General features: G+C 37.7%; 1 protein-coding gene across 6 annotated transcripts in view; it reads left to right on the top strand.

Moving 5' to 3' along the window:
• Positions 1-24747, top strand: part of CTNND2 (catenin delta 2) — a 612391-nt gene that overhangs the window by 523138 nt on the left and 64506 nt on the right. For all 6 annotated transcript variants that reach the window (XM_052703881.1, XM_052703884.1, XM_052703886.1 and 3 more), the window contains exons 13-15: positions 2531-2648; positions 6024-6209; positions 15502-15675. In XM_052703881.1, coding sequence (XP_052559841.1) covers positions 2531-2648; positions 6024-6209; positions 15502-15675 — 478 coding nt within the window. The remainder of the gene's footprint in view (positions 1-2530; positions 2649-6023; positions 6210-15501; positions 15676-24747) is intronic.

The following is a 24747-nucleotide window of genomic DNA, read 5'->3' on the forward strand; positions in this document are numbered from 1 at the left end:
TGTATCCACCTTTCAATTACAGAACTAACTGGAGCATAATGAGGATGATAAGCTGAGGAACAGAACTCAGCATCTCCTCCATAGAGAGAAGAAATGCATTTTCTGTGCAAGATGTGCCCCTAGTCTTCTTTCTGCATAAAGGCCCTATGTTCTTTCCTTTGCTAGAAATGAATGAGACAGACAGCTCAGTGCCAAGGGACTATAAGGTTGTCTGCACTGCTGTCTTGTTGAGGAGGAGTCTCTAGAGAGCGTGGGAAGGAGCTGAAAGGCTTCCAGTCAGGCTGTGGTGATGTTTGTCCATGTTAGAGAGAAGAAGAAATCACCTCTGTGAAATAATTAGGGAGAATATCCCTCTCTGTTTCTAGCGATGCACAAGCCTGTATGTTTTGAAAGCTTGTACTCAGTGTATATAACTGTAAATGGAAGACACCTGGAGAGACAGTGGTAATGCAAAATACTACTGCTGTTTAAAGGGATCCAATATTTCAGGGTTTTTTATTATATAAATACATAATGTTGGAAGGAAAGGCACCACTAATAATCTGTGCAGTATTCTTGTAGGGCTGGATACAGCTTTCTTTCTGTTTGTCCTTATCTTGCCAGAGGGTAGGAGTTTCCAATTAAATAAGTCTATAAATCCTCCCTTCTCTTCACAACCCTCTGTCCATTTCTAGTATTCAGATCCTTGCCTCTACTTTTCCTGCTTTTGCTGTACTTACAGGCAAAGCTGCTGACTTTACTAAGGGTACAGTCTACTCAAAATACTCCTAAGCCAGAGTCTTCTGCTACTGGGGCACACTGTTTGGGAAAGGCATACTCTGAAATTTTATCTTCTGATTTCTGTCATCATCCAAAGGGAATTCAGAGGATTTCCATCACATCAAAGAGGGATCCAATGGAAAATTTTTTCCAGTTGATGCTTTCTGGATGATAGAAGAGGGCACCCTAAACTGGAGGAAGGTTCCTCATCTGCAGCTCCTGTAGCAGCAGGGAAAGAGAAAAAGCATTCCTTTTAGAAGATGAGTAAAACCACACAAAACTTGAAACAACACAAAACTAGCAATGGTTTAATAGGAGACATTTCTGATGTGCAGTGTGAGGAGAACTGAGGAGTCTCTAGGAGGATGGAAAGCAGGAATTTGTAAGCTAGGAAGTTAAAGGCGTTTGTTCTGGGTACAGTTTCTGAGCTTTATGCTTTCCATGCATACATGAAGGGAACAGTATTGAATTAGTTGGGGCAGCTTGCAAGAGAGCAGGACTAAATAGGTTAGTGTGGGGATGCAAATATAGCTGGAAAATGGTGTATGTATTTGATCCAAAAAAATCTTTGGTGCTTTGTTGGAATAGAAACACTTCTTTTAGATGTCAAGGAGGCAGAACAGGAAGAACTATACAGACGAAGAATTGAAAGGAGACCTTAAGTTCTCTCACCTTCCTCCTAAAAGTCATTCTCTTCTCCCAAGATTCTCATCTTCTTTCTGTCTTTAATATCAAGACAATTTAACATGGTATGAGGGGAAGAAAGTGCCTTGCCCTCTTCCCGAATGAAATGCCCAGTGTCCTCTCTTCCATTTCCAGATGTTCATACTAGGCAGTTAGGGCTGGTGTCAACACTTCTCTGTTCTTCCTTTGTGTAAACTTTAGAAGTGAGGAGAGAGGAGCAACAGATGAGCACCTCAGCAGAGGGATGTCTGCCCCCAAATTGGAGACTGCCAATTCACCCATTTCCAAATCAGAACTGCTACTAGATACAGTTTTTCACACTTTTTCTTGACACTAACAAGCACAGGTTCTATTTATATATACACAATCATACATATTTGTCTTTTTATATCAGTATTTTGAATTCCATGACACATTATTCATTAGATTTTGTTTTAGTTGTGTTTTTATAAAGATGTTCAGAAAGCCCTCTGGCCCTGTTTGAAATGACTTGCAAGTAATGATATAAAGAGAAGATTGCAGCACCAGTGTTCTCTCCAAAAGGGAGAAAAAGAAGCACTCGTGTAAAATGAGAAACAAGGTGTTTTATGTTAGGCTTTGATAATTTTTTCTTCTATGTTAAGAGCCCTAGCCACTGGGCTCTTCAGTTTCCAAGAGATGTTTTTCGCGAAACTTCTAGACTTTTCAAAGCTTTATTTATATGTACAAATGCACATTTAAAAACACTTTTTCATTAATGTAAAAGCCATTCTTTACAAGAAAAAAAAAAAAGAGAAAAAAAAAAGAAAAGCAACAAAAATTATCAGCTCTTGTCCAAATTTTAGTGAGTTGTGAGTCTCAGTTCAGGTAGGCGCATGCTGCTTGGCATCTCAGCCCTTTCTTGTGGAGGACCTGATGCCTTCCATTTGCTCCCCTCTGTGTTACATTTCCAGAGCTCATTCACAGCTGTCTTCATTATTCACAGCTCTGAAGTGATGAAAGGAGAAAAAAGCAAATGTTGTAGCTTGATGTTAATTGTGAGAATGTTTTAGGAGGGGCAGTGAGCACAGAAGCTGTGCAGGTGGTAACTTTTGCTGTTGCCTTACAGGAATGTCAGCTCTGCTGGAGAGGAGGCCCGCAGAAGGATGAGGGAATGTGATGGCCTGACGGATGCATTGCTGTACGTGATCCAGTCTGCTCTGGGGAGCAGTGAAATTGATAGTAAGGTTTGTCATCTTTGTCTTTTCGGGAGCAAGAAATCCAGATATTCAGCGTACCTCAGGACTATATAGCAATAGCTTTTAAAAAAATGTGTCCCAAGGGATGCTTTATCAAATAGTAGTTTAAAGCATCATTTTCTTTTCCTTCTCTTGAGCTGTACGTTTATGTGTGCTAAATATTGGGTTTGTGTCTAGCTGTGTAATGTGTCAAGGTAAGCATACATTCCTCTCATTTTGATTGTTATCAGAGAAAATATAATAACTACTTTAAGCAGAGCAAATATGTCATATTCCATGTAAAATTCCTTACACCACTCTGCCAGGCTTCCCTTAAAATTGATTTTTGGTATCCAGTATGAGACAGAACTAATAACAGTGTGGTTGGCTTACAAGACAAACAAACAAGAAACAAGTGGGCAATTAATAAGCAGTTTCACAGTGCTACCAGAGTGACATCTTCTTTGAGGAGGATCAATGAATGCTTTCAGTAACTTTTAAGATGTATTTTTATGTCAGCATCACTTCTCTGAAAGCACTAGGGTACAGACAGCACTCTTCAAAGGTGGACGGCACTGTTTAATTAAAAGGAATTCAAGGACTTACAAGCTGAAGAGCTGTAGTACATCAAATACATTTAAGTATTCCACAGAAGAAAAGAAGGGCTAGCCTCAATGACCTTCTGTGTTCAGTGTATTGTGCTAAAGCACTTCCAACAATCTTGGTCAATTTGCCAACCTTTAAAAATTCCGTAAGAAAAGCATTCAGTGTAGTGAGGTCTTAAAACTGGCTATGGATTTTTGAACGATCTTTCATGGAGTTGTCCCTGGACCTCTGATGGCTTGCAAATTGAAGATTTGCAAATTTTCTGGTCATGAACTAAACCAAACATAAAAAATGCTGATACTTTCATGGTAGGGAAGGAGGAATAATGAAAGGTTTGTAGTATGCAGTGCAGGTTTAGTGGCAAAATAACTAAAGCCCGCAGCAATTCAGAGGTCTAGGATCACCTTTCCATTAATAAACATTTAGTGATGTAATAACCAAAAGAGGCCAACCCACAAGGCACTCACCATCAGGGTCCACATCAAATCCAGAAGCCACAAGCTGCCTCCCACCCCTTCATCTCACTTCCCACAGTGCAGCTCAGAAACACAGGAGTGTTTTTAGCTTCATTAGCTTTGGGAATGCTGAATCATGAATTGTGTCAAACCTGCCTGATTCAGCTTGGCTGCAAGAAAGGAGAAGACAAGGAGCTTCCGTGGAGCAGACCAGGAGGTAGACTGAAGTGGAGGAAGTAGATTGTTGCCTTTCTCACAGCTTCGCTGCTGCTCTTTCTTTGTAGATGACTGGGCTGATTTCAAGATTGTTATACTATTAAAAGGGTTAAATAAGGAGCACAGAAAGTTCTCTGTTTTGCCTCTTATCACTAATATAAAATATTCCATCTATGCTCTCATTTGTAGCTATTACGACTTTGTAAAATCTGTAGGCTGTGATATAGAGGGAAAAATGAGGACATGAGAGAAGAATTATTCTCCCTGCCTGAGTAGTTTTAACCTCCTGTCAAGCTGGATTTTAGCTATGGTGGCATTAAGCACTTGTGCAGCTAAATGCAAAACACCATATTGTAGCCATAGGTCTTGCATCCTTTTCCCAAAGCTGAAAGTGATTTTAATTAAACCCAATATTTGAATAACTACCTCTAAATCACTTTTTAATCTAGTGGCCATTCATGATGAAATGTTAGAAATATCTGTAGGAAAGAGGAACGTGAGGTCCCTTGAAAGTTCAGAGCTACAAATCGGAAAGAATAAAACCTACTTCTTGTCTTGTATGAGTTCATCCAAATGGCAAAGGTGTCAGTTGCATTTGAGGCATTATCACTTTCTACTGCAAGGTAATGTTGTCCTTGTAGTAGACTCAGTTAAAACTGTGGGTTTTTTTACAGAATGAGAATTTAAAGTGTGAAAATTGGTATCCATACAAAAGGGGCAATAAAATGTCAAACTTTAATCAACACAAAGCTGCAACTTAAGCAAGTTGCAGTTGTACAGAAGTAATTATTAGCACAAGTCAATATTCAAATGTGGAACTGTTAAGGATAAGTTTAAGGTAGTAAACTTAAAAAAATATTGTGGTCACTACAAGGTCATAGCTTTCAGGTAGGAAAGAAGCATTAGAAGTTTTTGCATTTTTCTGTATATTTTTATGTATGTGTTTGTATGTTTGGCTGGAGATTGCAAATCAGTGCAAGTTTAATTTGAAGTTTCATTCCTTAAAAAAAAAAAAAAAAAATCCTGTCTAGATGTTTAATACCTTCTCTTTGCTGTCTAAAAAACTGTGCCAAATATTACAGGGCATAAGCTCATTCAATTCATGGAAGTAAATGCAGCTCCATCTGCTTGCCTGGCTGGTGAATATGGCAGAGTAGGATAGAGCTGAAACCTCATACTCACTCTGTTCTGGGTTAGTGGAGCAGCAGAGCTGGAATGTAGCTTCTGTCTTCATAGAATATTAGGAACAGTTGAAATAGATATAGACAGATAATGACTTTTTCTTAACCATGCCTTCATAAAATTAAGTGCAGATTATTCTTGAAGCAGATAGCAAAACCAAATCAAACCAACTAAATGAATAGGATTCGAACAAGTCTAAAACTGAACTTCTTTTAGACATGCAGAAATTATGCAGAATTATCACTGCCATCATTTTCTTCCACTGGGTCTAAGTCTGCTTCAGAATTCCCTGCAACGTCTTTTACAGAAGACTCAGTCTATTTAGAGGACAAATACATAGGAGAGAATGGAGAATTGGAGCAGTCCACCAATTATTTGCAGCCTAGCTAAAAGTAAAAGTATCAAGATCACTGAAATTCATAGTCTTGCTTTTTAGCCTCCAGAAACATAGCCTGTTCATGCTACAAATACTTCTGAAACAGAACTTGGAAGCCGTTTCTTCTGACAATTACCATAGATATGATGGCAGAAATAAGTGGTGTTTCTGGTTTAAAACCAACACACGCACAAAACCATTGTCACTTTCATTTCATGTCATTTTCTCCAGTTTGAAGTTCAGAATCACAATAAAAATCCCATGCAAAAATACTGCCCAGACTGTTTTTTTTTTGTTGTTGGTTTGTTGTTGTGTTGGCTTTTTTTCCCCCATAAAAGAGTGTGTGATACCTTGCCAGATTTTCTAAATCTCTTAAGCAATGGTTACCAAGGGAGTACTCATAAACGAGCAGATAAGTATTGTACTGGGAAAATGTATCTAGAAAGATCAATTATATTGCATCTGCTTTGTATACAGAATGAGAAAGGGAAGTATTTCAACTTCTGTTTTTCTTTTGTTTGTTGTTTGGGGTTTTTTTACACTTTTCAGACCGTTGAAAACTGTGTGTGCATTTTGAGGAACCTCTCATACAGGCTAGCTGCAGAAACATCTCAGGGACAGCAGATGGGAACAGATGAACTTGATGGATTACTCTGTGGTGATGCCAATGGAAAAGATGCAGAGAGTTCAGGATGCTGGGGGAAGAAGAAGAAGAAAAAGAAATCACAAGATCAGGTAATAAAAGACACTTGCAGTTGTATTGCAAGTAATTGGAGTGCCCATCATGAATATCATTATTGTATCATGAGATGTAATTAATGCACATTAAGCACATGGGACATAATGTGCATAACTGTTACCTACTGAGACCCATCACTAACCCATGTCCCCTAGTGCCATATCCACACATCTCATGAACATCTTTAAGGATGGGGACTCCACCACTTGGCTGGGCATCTTGTTCCAGTGCTTGACCAATTTATATATGTGTATTTGCTTCAGAATTAGTTTCATATTCTGCTTCTGCATTTTAAGAGAAAACTGCATAGAACTAAATTAAGCTGTGTGAGTGAATGTGAAAAAAACACACATGTTTTTGTGTAATTAATGTTGTTTCCAAAGATTGGAAATTACAGTCCTGATAATTTTTTTAAGTTACCTGAGGGGCTTTTGTTTTAGATTCGTGTAGCAGAAATGCTAAGTCACAGCTTAACCCAGTGATTGAGCACCTGGTGGGAAGGCAAGGCCAACCCAGGGGAACTCAGCTGCATGCAACCTGAGTGACTAGAAGGGGTGGATCCACCCCTTCCCAGACCTCATTTAAGGGTTGGCAGTGGAGGCAAGGGTTATTTGCTGGAGATCCCTGCCTACCTGAGGCCTTCTGAAGGTAAGCAGCTTCTTTCCTTTATTTTTGTGGCTGTTGCATTTGAGCAAGTCCTCACTTGCTATAGTCTGGAGCTTTGCTACTCTGCTGTCATTGCTGTGCTTTCTGTCACGTTGCTGTGCATTTATGTAAAATTGTGTTTATTTCATTACTTTCTCTTTCTGACTAAAAAGCTGAAGAGTGCTGCTAATAATATTACACACCGTGTTGTATCACTGTTGTATCAGTAAACACCCAGAGTAGCATTGAGAATGATTACTGGCTCAAGGACTTCTTCCAGCTACGGGTGCTTCTTTTAACAGATTTAGTTCTTTCCATTACCACGTATTTCTCTTTCAGATTATTTAAAGGCTATATTCATTTGAGTAAGCAGTTAGGCAGACAAGGTATTTGGATAAGTGATATAAACGATTAGTGAAAATACTCAGTTCATAAAGGCAGCATCTATTAATATGGAAGAGTTAGAGTAATATAAGCTAAGATTCAATTTCTTGTGACTAGTAAGCTCTAGTGACTGGTAAGACTTTTAATTTCACCTGCTCTTGTTGTCAAACACTGTAGTCATCTGATAGTTTGTATTTATTATGACTTTTTGTTGGGATTCCAGTGTTAGGCTACAGTGGGGTTAGAAAGTGGTAAAGCAAGCTATCACAAAATTGTCAGAGTTGGAAGGGCCCTCCAGAGATTGAGTCCACTTCCCCCTGCCAAAGCAGACCCCCTACAGCAGGCTGCACAGGTAGGCATCCAGGTAGATCTTGCTGTCTCCATGGAAGGAGACTCCATGTCCTCCCTGGGCAGCCTGTTACAGCGCTCCATCACTCACCATGAAGAAGTTCTTTTGCATATTGGTGCAGAACTTCCTATGCTCCAGTTTATGGCCACTTCCCCTTTTCCCATGAAGCAGTCATTGTCCCTTTTCCTACTTTAACAGTTCTCACACTGTACTTGTGGTTATCAAAAGAGCCAAAACAAAAATATCATGTCTGGATATTAATGTGTTCTTCTGTAATTGCCCTTTCCTTCCTGATGCTCTATTTAGGAAGATTTTCCCTCTACATTTCTTTCTCATCTTTTGTATCTTCCCCATTCTTTTTATAATTTCTGGATCTTGGGCTACTTTTGTTTCATCATTCTTACTAGACTTTGTTCTATTTTAAAGATTCCTTAGAACTTATCTTCCTTCTCCTCTAGGCCTTTTGTTTGATTTCCTTTCCAATGTACTGGCTTTTGCCTTCCTTTAGGTACACTTTGCCTGTTTCTTTGATCATTCATTATCAGTATGCAGCATAGAAGAAGCATCTTCAGATCTGCTTGTGTTTGTCAAATTGAATGGTTTAGTATATTAAAATAATAGTAATAATAAAATTGTGCACGTCTTCTCGGGCTTACATTCACTAGGATTTCCTGCAGTAAGGAAATTAATTCCCCTTTTAAAACTAACTTTGTGTTGCTCAGGGCCACTTTACCTTAGATACATTAGAATAATATTTCTAATATTTTTTTCCTTCATCTCCTTTTCATCTGAACAGTTTTTCAGGATCCAGATACATTGTTTACTACTAAAAATTAAGACTGAATGGAAATCCAGTTTGTTCTTTTCTATGCTCGGTCACAGCCTGGTTGACTGGATTTCCTGGGTTTGTGTGTGTAAAGAGAAAGAGATATTCCTGTGTGTTGTAGAGGTTATTTTTGCCTTGCAAGAACCTTCTACAACTGGACTGTTTTGTGTTTCTCAGTATAGGCAGAATTCACCCCATGCAAATCAAACTTATTTACTCTTTCTGCAGCTTCCAGGAGAATATTTTTCAGGTGTCCTTTGATGATACATTGTCACCCAGCATACTGACTGATGCACTGTGCTTTACACATTAACATTTTCTTTTGCAGTAATCTGACAGGTTTTTTTTGCAAGACTTAATGTTTTTCAGATAATGCCTTTTATAATCTCTTTTCAATTTCAGTGCTTAAGCTGTTACCTGCTGCTCATTCTATCCATCAGAACAGATCTCCTGCTCTTCTTGGGATGCTGTATTTAGAGTGCTCATTTCTTTAAGTGCCTCAGCAGAGAAGCTTTTATCCTCTTAAATATGTCATAATATAGTTCTGAAGAGCATGCTGGCAATGGACACTGTTTTACCTATAAATGAACAATGGAGTCTTCGTAGGATATGATAATTGAAAATACCTGAAACACTTAAAGCATGACACTGAAGTTGAAATCCTTGGGAAGAAATTTGAGAAAAAGATGGATATAAAAATAATTGCTTACCCAGATGCTTCTATATCAAGCATCAGATGAATTTTGGTAGGTTGTATAGGCTGGGAGTGCATTTTTTAATGCCTGAGATATTCATGGCATACACGGAAGTATCTTCTTTTAAGCTCCATGGTATTGGTTATTTACAGATACAAAAAAAAAAAAGTTCAGTGTTTAAAAACCAGTGGGTTTTTTGTATTTGTGCTTCCTTTTGTATTCTTGAGACTTTAGCCAGTCATGTTAGAAGAAGTGCAGAACATAGGCACACTGCATCATAAAATCACAGAATGGCTTGGGTTGGAAGGGTCCCCAAGGATCAAGTTCCAACCCCCCTGCCACAGGCAGGGTTGCCAGCCAGTAGATCAAGTGCTTGATTGGATTGCCCAAGGCCACATCTAGCTTGGCTTTAAACACCTCCAGGGATGGCCCTAAGCATCGTGATGCTGCAGTACAGGGAAGTCATGTCCAGTTCTGCAGCCTGCTACGTTTTATGTCTCCGGAGAACATGTGCTGATATTGGTATAATATCTTTCTTTTCTGGCAGCATTTTGTGTAATGAAACTGTCTCTCTTAGAAGATTAAGTTCACTTCATAATGTGGGAAAAATGTACAGATTGTAATGAATGTAATTGTGGGATTTTTCTGTAACAGTATACGACTTTGGTTCTTCAGTTACTTTCTCAAGAGTATATTTTCACAAATTCTCTCTAAAGTGACCAGTGTAGACTTATGTAGGGTGATCATTAATTTTAAGTTGAAGTATACAAATTATCTAAGAAGTTATAGTGGTGGGAGTACTGAAATTGGGCAATAGTATCAAACTTATAATTTTATATGTAGCATGTGGTTGAAGTTCTAGTTTTCTGTTTTAAGAGAAATTAACCCTATGCACACGTAGGGAGCTTTGTTTCTTAAACCATAAAACAAGGGGAAACCTCCTTTAATGATGAGGTTGCTTCTCACTTGTAAAGAAAGAAAAGTTAATTTCTTTGTTTCATAGTATAGGAGACAATTACTGCAGTTTCTCTAACTTATGTCACTTTGTCATGGAAGTTTAACTCCAGAAGAAGCTCAGACCTTCTAAATACTTGCACTAAAAGCCATGCACGACATAGTATCAATGTTAAAAAATAAATAAATAAAAAATAAAAAATAGAAGCAAAACTTCAGTGGAGGCTTCAGGAGTTGTGAGATGTACTTGTCTGTATTTGACTGAAATACTGAGAGCTGCAGTTTGTTCTGCCATAATTGTACGTTCTTTATGATCAGCTGTTAACTGGTTGAGTTCTCACCCCACAAAGCTCCCCAGCTGTAGAGGGCTGCCTCCCAGACCTGAGCATGGTAGGCACATCAGTGTCTCTGCCTCGTGTCCTGCAACTTTCCAAACAGAATTTCTCTACCTCTGGAAGCTTTGTTACTGCTTTTAGTATTCTCACTGTTTTGCCAAGGGCTTGTTCTTTAAGCTGTGTGAGAAACAAGAATTATGACAGAAAGCAGTTAAGAAAATTGGGTATGTTATCCAATTTCAGTAAAAGGGCCAGGGAGTTGTCATTAATCCTTATTTTAGTTCTTGTTATGCAGCCCATTATGTGCACATGTGTCATTGTTTCATTTATTTTCCTTTCCTCACAAAGAAGAAACAGGTTTACCTCTTGGCTTCGTGCTCTTCTCAAATTCCTCATCTGTGAGCACTCGTCAGCCCAGAATCTAGCCCTAGAGCTGCCTTTTGATTGGAAGTGGCACTTGTGAAATGAGCCTGCCCTTCTCTTTCACCTTCTGTCAGGAGCCTTAAGATATAACAGCAACACTTCAAGTTATATAGCATTATGAATTGACTGGCACACATCTTTAGTATGCTAGGTAAATGGGCTGTAAATCCTTCTATAGCAGTAAAGTTGCCATTTAACTTTCTATTGTAAGGTATCTTTGCTGATTGAAGAAGCCAGGTGAAATTTCAGGTTTAAGATGATAATATTTCAAAAAGAATAAAGAATAAATCTGAAATAATGCCTTTTCATATGGTGAGGCCCCTGTTCTGCCAACCATGTTTCAATACTGTACTGTTGAATACCAGATTATAAAGCACAGAAACAGAAAATAGGCAGCAGTTCCTGTTTTCTTCACTAATAACTGGAGCCAATTTGGGGGATGAAAACCTCTATAGCTTGTATATTGTGCTTCAGAAATGTATTTTCACTTGTTATTTCCTTGTCTTTCATGAGGTGGTTCTGCCAGGTGCTGTTTAGCAAGAAATCTATTTTGAATACTTCCTTTCAGCACTTCTGTTTCTAAATTCTTTGCAAGCACATAAAGCCATGGGGATCACTCAATATCATGTATGACGAAATTGTTTTCAAAGTCAAAACTTGCAGGGCCATTAAATGTGATTTTTGGATTTGTCAATTTGTGAAATATAGTGCAAAGCCCACTAGTTTCAGCTCTCTATGGAGACCAGTGAAGAGAAGATGTAGTTATATGCCAAAGATTGTAATTGCATCAACTGAGTTGAGCCTTTTCCTGGTATTCAGTACAATTTCACTATAAACACTGGTTTGCTTTTATTAAAATGAGGAAGAAGGTGATTGTCTGTTGCAGGGTGTTGAGGAACACCTCCGTAAGTGATTTTTTTTCTTCTCTCGAAGTTCCTTAGTAATATGGAAACTTTGAAAGCTTTTTTTAGAGTACTCTCACTTTCCTAAGTATGTTGTTCTTAAAGATCTTCATATTCAGCTTTTTATTCCTTTACCTTCATCCTTTCTTTGCAACATTTTCAGGAAATGAGAGATTTGTATCTCACCCACATAACAAACAGTTTGTCAGCTTCAGTCACAATATATGTGGGCAATTTCAGCTGAAGCAGGAAAGCCTGCAAGGAATACTTGTTTATGACTTGCTTTCTCCTTAGAATAAGCTTGGAAGAGTAATTGAGTACAGTTGTTCCCTTTTTCAGAGGTTCATACCACATCCACAGCCTATCTCAAATAGACCTTATTGATCATTCCTGATGGTCTGCAACAACACAGTGACTGTTCAAGTAATTCACTGGGTAGAGTCATTTAGCACACTGCCTCAGCTCATTAATACTGAGCAAGGTGAGCTACAAAGCAGCTTCTGCCATGTCTTACCCATCATTTGAGAAAATGTATTGTGATACAATTTGGAGGAAATCACCTTGTTTTGGTTCAGGCATTTGATGTTTTTATTTATGAAATACAGAACAAATGGGTGAGGATTGAAAAAGTCTTTGCAGTAGCTTTGTTTCTGACCTGTATTAACCCTGCATACCATGCAGCGATTGGGCTGTAGGGCTGCAAGCACTGGTCTCTTCTTGCAAGGAAGAAGGCAAAATCAAAAAAAAAAAAAAAAGCCTTTCATTGAGAATTCAGCTGAGATCCCCTGTGCAGGAGCAAAGAGCTAAGGTGTGAAGATAGGAGGAGCATGAGAAGTCATAGTTGTTTGTACCCTCTGTGTCCCAGCAAGGACCAGGAACGGGCTACAGGAGCACCTTTTTGTGTGACCTTAAAGCTGCCTGAGGCCCAGCACATCTGCCATGCATGGCTTGCATTTCAGCATGTCATGCAGCTGCTCTGGTCACAAGCTTCTACTCTGAAGAGTAGTACAAGAATCTTTGCAACATCATTATGTTTACTGCTTCCTCGTTGCACACATGGCACCAACCTTTTCAATGCTCTGAGGCATTGTGGTGTTGAGAAAAAGGTTTCCCACAAACAGGAGAAAACTCCCTTAGTCAGTAATGAATTAAGGTAATCATCATGTACCAAAAGACAGCAGCAAGAATGGCAGGCAAAGGTGATAATTTGTCACACGTTTTTAGAAGTGTTTTGTCATTACTGGGTAGAATGGCAAAGCCACATTAAATATTAATTTCTGTGCAATTATGATTCCTGGTGCTCTACATGTACCAGTACAGCTCTATTTATATCAGTTGATTTTCTCTAAATTTTCAGCAGTCCATGGGATTATGTGACTGTAAGTATTTGAGTTTTTTTAAAAAGTTACATCTCTTGTGCACAAAAATATATTGGGTAGACCTAATGCATTTGATACGTAAGTATGTTATTCCTGAAATAGTGTAATGAATACACTCTGCAGGCATTGTTCAATTGTGTAATGCTTCCATGACATGTGCAAATCAGAATTGGAGGAATAAAGATCTCAAGTTGTGTCCTTGGACATCACAAGTTGATCATAAAGGGTCTTACTGAGGTAGAAGGCCCAAACGTGGTGTGAAGTTGGATTTGACCTGTAAGGCAGATTTTTCACTTGTTTGCCAAAAAATTATGACAGTGCAAATGAATAAATTCCAAGAGTTAAAATAAGAACCAGATTGTAATGTATTTTTATGGGTAGGTGAAAGGACACTTCTGGCAAGGGTGGTGATTATTTATTTGGGAAAAAAGGAGAACTGAATCACATACAGTGAAATCAACCTAGTGGTTTAATGGCAGAAATGTATTTAGAAAAAAAAAAAAAATCAAAGTCCTGTAACATCATCTTTTAAAGGGACTTTTTCTTTAAAAGGTGATTTTCATCTTGTTTCTGTGATGTTGCTGTGCCAGGTCTCTTAAACTCTGGTAACATGTATCTGCTGTAGTAAGTGTTATATCTGAGCAACTTTCTGGTATTAAACAGTCATAGAGTCATAGAATGGCCTGGGTTGAAAAGGACCACAATGTTCATCTAGTTTCAACCCCCCTGCTATGTGCAGGGTTGCCAACCACCAGACCAGGCTGCTCAGAGCTACATCCATCCTGGCCTTGAATGCCTCCAGGGATGGGGCATCCACAACCTCCTTGGGCAACCTGTTCCAGTGCATCACCACCCTCTGTGTGAAAAACTTCCTCCTAATATCTAACCTAAACCTCCCCTGTGTGAACTCAAAACCATTTCTCCTTGTCTTGTCACTATCAACTCATGTAAACAGTTTTTTCCCTTCTTGTTTATATGTCCCTTCAAGTACTGGAAGGCCATGATAAAGTGATCCCACTACCTTTTCTTTTTGGTGTTTGTTCTACTTCAATTTAAAAAAAAAAAAAGTACTTCTGATACTCAGTAGTAATAATCAATCAAAACTTTGATTACATTTGATTAAGGTGTTATAGAGGGTATTGGATAAGGCTTCACTGTCCTTTAGGTCTAAAGTTACCTTAAATAAAACTATAGTGATGTTCTGAAAATGAGAATCTGTGCCTTTCTCAATGTAATTATTGTTGTTGCTTTGAGTCATAACTGATTAAATCACCCAGGAAAATTAATAGTTACAGGTCTAAACAAGGAATTAATTTGCCATGTACTATCTTTGCATGTCTAGTAGGTATTTAATGTTACAATACATATCTGCATAATCACAGTAAGTTCTAACTCAAGGTATTTAAAACTGTTATGTGCCATATCATAAAATCTGTAGGCCTCAGAGGTTTTGAAAAAAGACTGTGCTGAACATTCAAGGACTGGTTTCAGAAAAGGTATTAAGGCTGTGAGTTTTCTAAATCCCTTTATCTATACAAACTAGGGCAAAGCACAATACGAAATGTACAGCATATGTAGATAAAAATAACATATTTAAAATATCATTAAAAATGTATTACAGAAATTAATTTTTCTTTTTTGAAAGTAAGAGTGGTCTTTGAATTTCCCTCTTTTAAGATGTTTCATGCCTACATGGAAGTTCTGTGCATTTCAGGAGAAAGACAAATCACAGTTCTCGTGGAATAGTTTGTTCACACCTATCAATAGGTGTGGCTCTTTATGTAATATCCACCCTGTTGTCCAGGCTTCATTACTGCCTGTTTTGGATATCACTGTAGTTATTTCCATGTATTGGTGGGAAGAGTCAGGTATGTGACAAGTGATTCTACCAAACAGATCAGAATCTGAACCTGAAGGTTGCCAGCAGTGGGCTGGCTGCCTGAGGATGCCTGCAGTGGGAGATCAGAAGTTGTACGGCTGGGATGATGTGCACTGCAGTCGTGCTCTAGGACTTGTTAAGGAATTGAATGCTTATGTTACCTGAATGATTTAGGTTTCCATAGTGGTGGTTCTTGTTGACTTTCCCTTTCATGAAAAGAAAAATTGCAGGGAACTTCAGATCTTTTCCTGTGCAAGTTCTAGTTTCTAATTCTGAAGGTATGTTTTTATTCAATTAGTTTTTATTCCTAACCAAAGGAATACATGCACTGAAGGTTTTCATTATGTCAACTAGCTGTTGTGTAGGAAACTTGGTGGAGTTTGGTTTCTCCATAAATAATCAGGTTGATATGCTGTAAAGAGCGACTGCTTACCTACATGCACACACAGGGTCAGCTGAGACAACTCTCAGTATTTCGCTGATCCTTGCTGACAGTCTGTCTTGTGTTTTCCAACAGTGGGATGGAGTAGGACCTCTCCCAGACTGTGCAGAACCACCCAAAGGAATCCAGATGCTGTGGCACCCTTCAATAGTCAAACCCTACCTCACACTTCTTTCTGAGTGCTCAAATCCAGACACACTGGAGGGAGCAGCAGGGGCACTGCAGAATTTGGCTGCTGGGAGTTGGAAGGTAAGAATACTGACCTGGTATGCCTGTCTTTTCATTGGAATCTCCTCATGGATGACATCAAATTGGTGCTACAACTGTGTCTAAATTCTCCTTCTATTGGAATACCTCTCTATTTTCACAGAACTATCTGTAGTAAGGTTTCCAATAGCATTTTAAGTCCTCTGAATTGATAATCGTGGGAAAAGTTGTCATACAGCAGTGAAAATTGTGTTGGTCAAGAATGAAAAATGCATGTTGAAAACCGATATCCAAATGACAAGAAGCAGCATCTTTATGAATCTGTGGACATGCAGCTATGGAAATGAGTCAAAATATCACCAGTGACAGTAAAATGAAACCATTTTGCATTGTCACTGCAGAAACTGGTTTACATTTTATCTCTTAGGAGAAACTAGACAAGAGCATAGCAAAATATAAACCAAGTAACACCAACGCAAGTAATCTTGCCATCTATTAAAAAAAAATAAAAATAAAAATTATTAAAATACAACAGTAATGATTAAATGTGTACAACGGGCAGGGAAAATGCTCAGTCGATACACTGTATTCCAGCTAAGCCCAGCTTGGAACTGCAGTCAAAAGATCAAGTTTTCCCTTTCCAATTATTTACAGTGTATTGAGGAAAAAAAAATATTCATTTATTAGATTTTGTGAATATTCCTGGGTTTAGAATAAATCACTGAAATGTGAGAGTTGGTGAGCCTGATTTACTTTCATGGCAATTTCTTCATCCCTTTCCTGGCAATGAAGCGATCTGACTGGCTGAAAGTGCTGACTATCTAATCCTGATGAATAAAAGTAATGTATTGATTTTACTTTCTGTTGGAATTTTTCACATTTACTATGAAAACTCACATGTATGGGGGTCTGCAGTTATCAAAGCTAGGTCTCAGAAGGAGTCATTTTTCGTTTTCATCATTCACTCATTCGTATGTGCTAGGTATTTAAGTACCAGTTTCAGTAAGAATTAATTTTGAAATACTAGCCCTGAGGCCAGTGAGTGACTTTTTTCCATAAAATTTTATTGACCATTGAGTTAGCACACTCAGCAGATTCTAAGAGATGTGATTTTTGGTGGTGTTCCACCAAACTTTTTTATAAGTTTGACTATTGCTTTCAGTGACATAATGGAGCAGGCAACAAAGTCTCTGTGCAGTGATTTTGTCCTACAAAGTGCTATGAAAACTTTGCCTGAAAACCAATGTTGTTATTTTCGTACCATAGACTACAACAGATGATTTCATAATCCTGGCACAGAAACACAGTAAATGTCTTTTATTCATCTGGGGATGGGTGTATCCCTGGTCCAAATGAGGGAGGAATGTATGTATATTTGCCAGGACTAAAAGGAGTGCAAAAATTGAAGCAGAGCCCTCTCCTATTTCTAATAAATCTGTATCTGTCATCCCTTAATTGGCAGATATGTACAGGGGACCAGAGACGAAAAAAGAGCTCCACAGAGCTCTTTGGCAAGTGATGTGTTAGAAAAACTGATTTGAACTTTAATACCATCTATGCTGATACCATGGGAAAAGCTCAGTTATTCTCTTTTTGCTCTATTTTTCTAAAGATTTGCCAATACTATTACAAGTAATGTGCAGGCACAAAATGAATATCCTTAATTTCACGTGTCATACCAGCCATTTTTGGGAGGGGAGTAATCCTCTTTGGGGATTACATAAGCATTGATGTTTCCACCTTTTGACCTCTCTTTTCCACTGCTGCAGTCTTCTGGATAGAAGATAGACTGAAATAAAAGATAGCAGGCTCTTAAAATAAGAGGTTATTCCTAAGGGAGATTTTCATTTTTTGCGTTCTTACAAGAAATTGTAATTGTATGATGAATAGGAAATTATTTTGTTTTAATCTTTCAAGAAGTACTTTATGATAAAGGAAAAAGAGGAGTAGAGCAAGCCTTGTTAAAGTAGGTAATGCTTCAATTAATAACAGCAATTCCAGTGCTGTATTTTCTTTTTCTAAGCAGCATTATTATAACACAAGAAGAATACTAGAATATATGAAGTAACTGGTACACCAGGCGTGTTTAAATACTTCTGAAGATAGTCTCATCTGTAAAATAATAATAATGTGTGTGTGTGTGTGTGTATATATATATATATATATGTATGTATGTATGTATGTTTCATATACTTGTATGCCTCTTTTCTGGCTTTTCTGCCCTTCTGGTTCCGCTGGTATAAAACTGACAAAATCTTCAGTAACAAAGAGGTAACACTTTTAACAGGCAGTGCTTAACCAATGCAATTATGAGAGGAAAGTGGGAAGATAAAAAGAAGCCTGGAGTAATTTAAAAAATAAAATAAAATTGCCTAAGGAATTTAGATAAATGTCTGTCACTGGAATGAACAGATGATGTGTGTCTAATTCCCCTAGACTACTTCTTTCAAATTTCAGATGCAAGAGGAAAGCAGCATAGGTTTAAGGATTAATAGCAGGGAAGATAATTTTTCACTGATACATAAGCATAAAGTTGACAAAGGTACATAATCAATCTTACTTTATAGGACATCTTGAACACTGTTACACTTACAGAAATTCCTCCTAAAGCCAAACACTGGGCAAAAAAAAGTGTGGAAAATAAATGTACTTCTGCACTGTTTTTCCTGTGTAAATATAAAACACTATGGATCAAAGTCTTATTGCCTGAAAGCCTGTGCATATTACCAGTTTGTAGAAAAAAAAAACTTGATATTTTTTTAATGATTGATGCAGTATATACTTGGAACCCAAACACTCTGTAATGAATAAAGAAAATAAGCATAAAGAAAATGAATAAAGAAAATATCAACTAACCAGTCCAAATGTAAGTTTGTCAATAAAATGTTTTTGACCTTAGGTATGAGGAAGGGTATTTTTAGTGCAAAACCTTAATTTGGAATGGGAAATATCTATCTTGATTTTTTTACACATATTTTGGTTCTGAAAAATAGATTGATAGTATACAGAAAGAAGGATTCATTTTAGAATAGAGGCTGTGAGTATGGAAGTTCCTTCATCTCACTACCGCACTGGGACTCGACTATGTAGGAAGGACATTGGTGCTGGAATCTGAAGGACACAAACTTGTTTCTTTCATGGAAAACTACATGAATAATTGGATGTTAATAATGGTGGATTTATGTTGAGGGGACTTGTTGCTTTCCAGAGCATTCTCTCCCATTGATTCACATCCACGTTATTTTCCCCATACCCTAAAGTTCCTGCAGGCAGAAGAAGCAACACCCAAAAAAAAAAAAAAAAGCCATTGGTTTTAGTTTTGCTTTAATTTCTACTCTTAAATACATTTTTTTCCAAAAATAGACTAATTATACTTCATACATTTTCAGTTATACTTAGTAGGTTATATACTTAAGGTTGCTTATGGAAAGGACATAAAGACCAAAGCAAGTGTGTTTCTCATCAAACTTTGTTATAGTTTTCCTTGAGCAAATCAGGTTTGAGGCATGCCTTTGGATGCAGTGAAGACTTTATTTACCTCCACTTTAATTGGGAGCTCTGCTAGCTTATCAAGTTTCTGGAGAATGCACAAATAGAAATAAGAGGACTGTCTGCTCTGTCCAGAAGGAACTTGTCTGCTCATTAAGAATTGTTTTCAACCTCATATCATTATTTTAGTACCTTGGATATCAGAAATTATGAGATACCATGTTACAAGACCTGTCTTGTAAAAGAAATCTGTAGTTATTTTTTTTATATATTGTCTGGCATCAGTTCTTTTCCTGGGATGGTGGGAATAGAAGTGGCAAGTTCTCTTTAGTTTTCACCTTGGTCAATAGGCTATCAATACGTTAAATCTGCTGAACATTTGAGAAGTTAAAATAGTTTAATACTTAACCTTGGCTTTTTGACATTATGTCCTTTCTGAACAAAGTTCCCCTCACTGAAAGAAGGGAATTATCTCATTATCTGTGTATTTCTGTGTTTGTCTGTTATGTATGTGACAGTTAAATTTAGGCTGTTGTCAATTTGTCTACCAGTCACATTTCTTTTGCTTTGAATATCTCCTGCAATGTTATCTTCTCTGTTGCATGGAGTTAAAAACAACATTGCCACCAGGAGCATAATGTGCTTGGTTTTGCTAAACTCTAAAAAACTCTTTCAGTCATTCATATTACTGCTTTGTTTTAAAATGCCACCATAACTTATGTAAGTAATGCTTACCTTTAAAAGCTAGGAAACAAGATCCATAGCGTACCTGTTGTCAACGTAAGGTCTTATGTTAGAATAGGTAGCACACCTACTCTGAGCCATGGTCAATCCCTGCCATGTGCCTGGCCTTCGTTCTCAGTTGCTTTGCAGGCTGTATAAACTTGCTGTGTCAGCTTTAGTGGTGGGATGGCAGACTCCATTTGCCTGAATGTCTGTTAGTCTCTTGCACTCTGCAAAACCAGGAACAAGTGATGCTCTGTGTAAGTCTTGAAAGAGCGTAAGGCTAAAGCGTTCCTCAGTTGGTTCTTTTCTGCCTCTTTTCCTTCCCCTGTCCTGTTTTACCATACAAAGCAGGGAATAGTGATGTTTTTTGGGCAGACAATGGAATGCACCTGCCTTTGACCACCAGTTGGTACAATATCCGTGTGAATGGGTGTTTCTGGGTCAGTGGTCTAATCCCTTAAGATAGCTAGATGAGATACCAGCCTTCATTCTTCAGGCAAGCAACTACATTTATTTTCTTAATTCCATTCTGAAGAAATCTTAAGTCCCATGGGAGCAAGAGCTCTAATAAGTTATTACATAAAGGAACTGAAAACATAAAAGGGACTGATGCAGTCAGAAACTCACTGCTACTACTTCAAAGAGTAAAAGGAAAGATGTTTGGAGTGCCTTGCCTTCCAAACTCTTGCAGTTAGTGAATAATTATTGTCTAAAGTAGCAGACATCTAGGTTATCAATCTTTTCTTATCAGGCTGGGCCATATTGTGAGTTCCCTGCCAGGCTTTTCTGATGCAAATAATTAGTCATGTTATTCCTTTAGAGTTTCATCAGGCTGTTTGAGGAGGATGTTTTCTGGATTCCAGTGAAAAGACCTTAGTTTCTTTTCTTCAAAATATTTCTATATGAATTCTTTTATGGTAGAGTGGAGAACACCACTTGTTGTAATTCATCAGCAAATCCCTGGAGGCACCTTTTGGAAGAATCAGTGCACTAATCTAGCAGACATTCGTAACCTAGATGGAACCCTGCACGTATGAGGCTGCAGCAGTTAGCACAGAGAAATGTGTATTAGCTCTGTAGGGAGGAGGACAGTATTCAAAGGTCTAGATGATACTGAGGAAACATGCTGCTGGGAACAGCTGTATCACAGACATCATGAGCTGATCAGCTTGGTGGTCAGTTTGGTGAATAGGGACACAGTACAGAAATACAAGTACAGTAAATTACTGTACTCTATGAGGTACACCACTTTAAGATAAAAGCCTTTCATTTATAATGATAGGCTTGGACAGTGTTTCCAGTGCTTAGAAAAGTCGTTATAATGGCTCTTAGATCATTTGAGTACAAATTACATACTCGTACTGCAGAACCAAGGATGACAGGATGCAATGGACAGTTCCTTCTGAACTTAAGTTATCCTCTGTTCACAGCATTTTAATATTTTGTTTATTTTGAAGCGTTTATCTACCTCATTTTTCCTTTCTCTTAGAGCTTGACTAAGATCGCAGTGCAGAAGGAAATTAATGGACTAATACCACCTAGCAAACCTGTCCTCTTTCTAATCTGCTTGGTTCTATTGGTAGTTTAGCCTGCCCTGTCATACTTGCTGCCCTGAATTGGCTTTCCTGTTGTAGTTTCTACCTCCCCTTTACATTTGTTATCTCTGTCATAGCATCATAGTGCTGAATTGCATAGCGCTGAATTTGCATTGTACAATGCAAATGCTAGTTGAAAATGAAGTATATGATTGAAATATTCTGGAGATAATCAAGTAACACTGATTTCTGTGGCAGGAAAGTGAATGCATGTAAATATCAAGACTATTCAATTATTACTATTTCTTGGGTGGTATTTTGTTTATTTTGCTCATTTTTCATTCTTTGTTGAGCGTTTCTTCATTTTTGGTTTGTCCTCCTATGTTGGTGATCCATTGGAGAATATAGAAAACTATATGCAATGCTTAAAGGAGTTAACTTGTTAAATACTTTTTTTTCTTAATTCATCTGGATCAAACTTATCTTTTTATTCTTTTGTTAAGTTTCAGCCTAATGTAGTTAAATCTCTATGGACGTGCAGCTCTAGAAATGGTCTTCTATAATAACAGTGACAAACGTAAAAAATAATTTACCAGATTGTTGTATTTTTCTTCTTAATTACCATGACAAAAATAAAACTACTAATGAAAGTGGACATAGAGATGCTCTAGATGTCTTTAAGGTGCTGTGTAGTAGTTATGCCCTCTGAATTCAATTATCTCTGAATACTATTCCTGCACAGATTGTGGCTCCCATGTTTGATAATTTAGCTGCAACCTGATGCAATAATGATTTTTGCTTATTTGTTTCCTTATTCACTCTGAAGTGCACACTCTTCCCATAGGAGTCATTTCTCTGTACAGATTGAACCATTATTTGACCATTGACACTGCCACTGATTTGTAGAGTAACAGGATGATTAAGTATATTGGCAGAGTGCCTCATTCACCAGTAGGCAACAAACCCTTTGTCTCTTTTTTTTTTTTTATGATTTTTCATCTCTTTCTTTTCTACTTCACTGAGCTCATATTAGCAATTGACCTGCAAAGTGGAAACGCAGGAATGTTTCATGATGGCTTTAGGCAAACAAAAGAATGATGAATATATGCAGGAGTGAATCAATTTTTTCATTCTCTGAGAGAATAAAATAGCAATTTTGAGGCATCTCAATTTGAGTCTTCCTGAAACAGAGCACAGCATAATTGCTTGCAGAGACTTGTCCTAATTGGCAGTTTTAGGAAAGAGGCATAGACAGTTCTTAGCACTTGCAGAATGGAAAGTTCTCGGGAGACTGTTGAAACAATTAATAGGCATTTCTGTCTTTCTGCCTAAGGTGCCTGACTTGAAACCCAGCTGAAATGATAGCAATTCGCAAAGAAGAGCCTCTGAACTTCTCCAAAGCAGATGGCATTCTCACTGCTCTTTTCCAGTTTCAGAAGAGAGCTGGGGGGAAAAAGGAATGTGCAGGGGAGATGAGAGGTTTCACGCATACTTTTCCCTGTCTCACACATTGTTTTATTTATGTGTGCATATGTCCATCTGTAAAACATTATATCTGGGTTTTTCTCCATGTGAGAACTTTAAAGCTGTATAATTGACTATTATCAAATTAATTGGTACATTACAGATACTGAAGACTTACGTGTCAATTATTCAGAAAGGGGGGTGTGCATTCTCTTTTTTTCATGCTTGATTTATTTCACTGTTTCTCCTGTATTGTCTTTTGTTCTCTCCTGGGTTAAAAAACACATTCGTTAATGTATTTTGTAACTCAGCTTGCTGCTTTTAGCCTTTTGCAATATATGACAAAAATGCTACAAACAAGAAGTCTGTTGTAATACTGAGTTTTGGAAAACAAGTGCTTGTGTTTTCCCTTGACAGTTAAATGAAAAATGCAAAGGAAAACTGTTCTTGGAGGTTTTATTCTGAAGGGTTTTGTAATACAGTGAATAATCAATAAAATCATTTTGGATACTCTCTGGTATGGAGTATATAAAAAAGAAAAACCACCCACAGACCACTCCTACTGATTCCCTGTATAATCCATATTAAAAGCTCTACATCTGGGATGTACTTTTACTAAGGGTAGCAGCATCTCTCTCTGGTAGCTTGAGTTCTTCAACTGAACAGGCTCACTGCATTATCAAAACAGTCTCACTGTGAACTTGAACTTTCATGCTGGAAATCACCATGTAATCACAGTGGATACGGTGGTGGTCTTTCATGGGAGAGGCGTAGAAAATACAGGAATGGGAGTTTCTGGGTGCACCCAGCTGCAGGTGACAGCACACTTAACTGGGAGCTATATATGTGGTTATTAAAAAAGAAGCTCAAAAAATTACTTTGGTGTTTTCAATATGTATTTTAATATCCCATTACAATCAAGTTTCAGGAAAGTATTATTTTTTTTTCAGCAGATACTTTCAGTTAAAATCACTGATCTTTATGAATTAGTTGTTTTGTATCCAGTGACCCCATATGTTGGTTGTACAGAAGGCACCAGAGAAGCAGAGGGTACAATCAGCCAAGAATCCTGCTACTGTTTATCTTTCACCTTAGAGCTATTCTTCACTTCATTGCAGTAAATGGTGGCACATCTACATTTCAGACATGTTACATTATTGTGCTCAGTGATGCTGAGCTCCACATCCCATGTATCTGACTAAAAAGCTTATTGCAACCATTATCACTTTGGTCTACAGCAAAGTCCAGCCAGCTAGTTTTTGCTGTGCATCTTTACTACAGAAGAAAGATGATAAAGTAATACTCTCTGAATGCTGATTTGTCTTCCTTTTTCCCACTTTCCTCTGAGCCATATAACAAAAAATGAATTTGTGCTCTAAACATTACAGGATAGCAGCCATTGCCTGTTTATTTCTACTGGTGTTACTGTAAAATGTGTTCTGACCTCTTGCTGCTCAGGGCACCTGTCTGTAACAGTATAAACAGATGCTTGCTTTCTAAAGCGAGCACCTCAGCTATGCTAAGTAGAGGTCATATGCATGGTGGCAATAAGTGTGCTTTCCTTTTTCTAATGCTTTATGTCATGGAATTTGTTTTTGCTCTTATTGTTTCTGGAGGATCACTGTTGTGATCTGACTGTTCTTTGAAGTGTGATATAACTGTTTGTTAAGGCTTTGTCAAAAAACAAGAGAACCATGATCTGAAAATGTTTGGGCTTATCATCTTAGTTTCTAGAATATTTGAAATATTTTAAAGTCCTAGGGGTTCCATAACTTTACCTTCACCTCTCTTTATTTAAATGCCCTATCTTTAGGGCATTTAGAGCTCTTAGAAATAAGAACTCTGTTCATCATTTCTGCTGTTAAACAAAAAAGAGTATTCATGGAAGAAAATGCTGCTT

Source organism: Tympanuchus pallidicinctus, unplaced genomic scaffold, assembly GCF_026119805.1.
Source record: "Tympanuchus pallidicinctus isolate F22 unplaced genomic scaffold, pur_lepc_1.0 scaffold5, whole genome shotgun sequence".
Classification (NCBI taxonomy): Eukaryota; Metazoa; Chordata; class Aves; order Galliformes; family Phasianidae; genus Tympanuchus; species Tympanuchus pallidicinctus.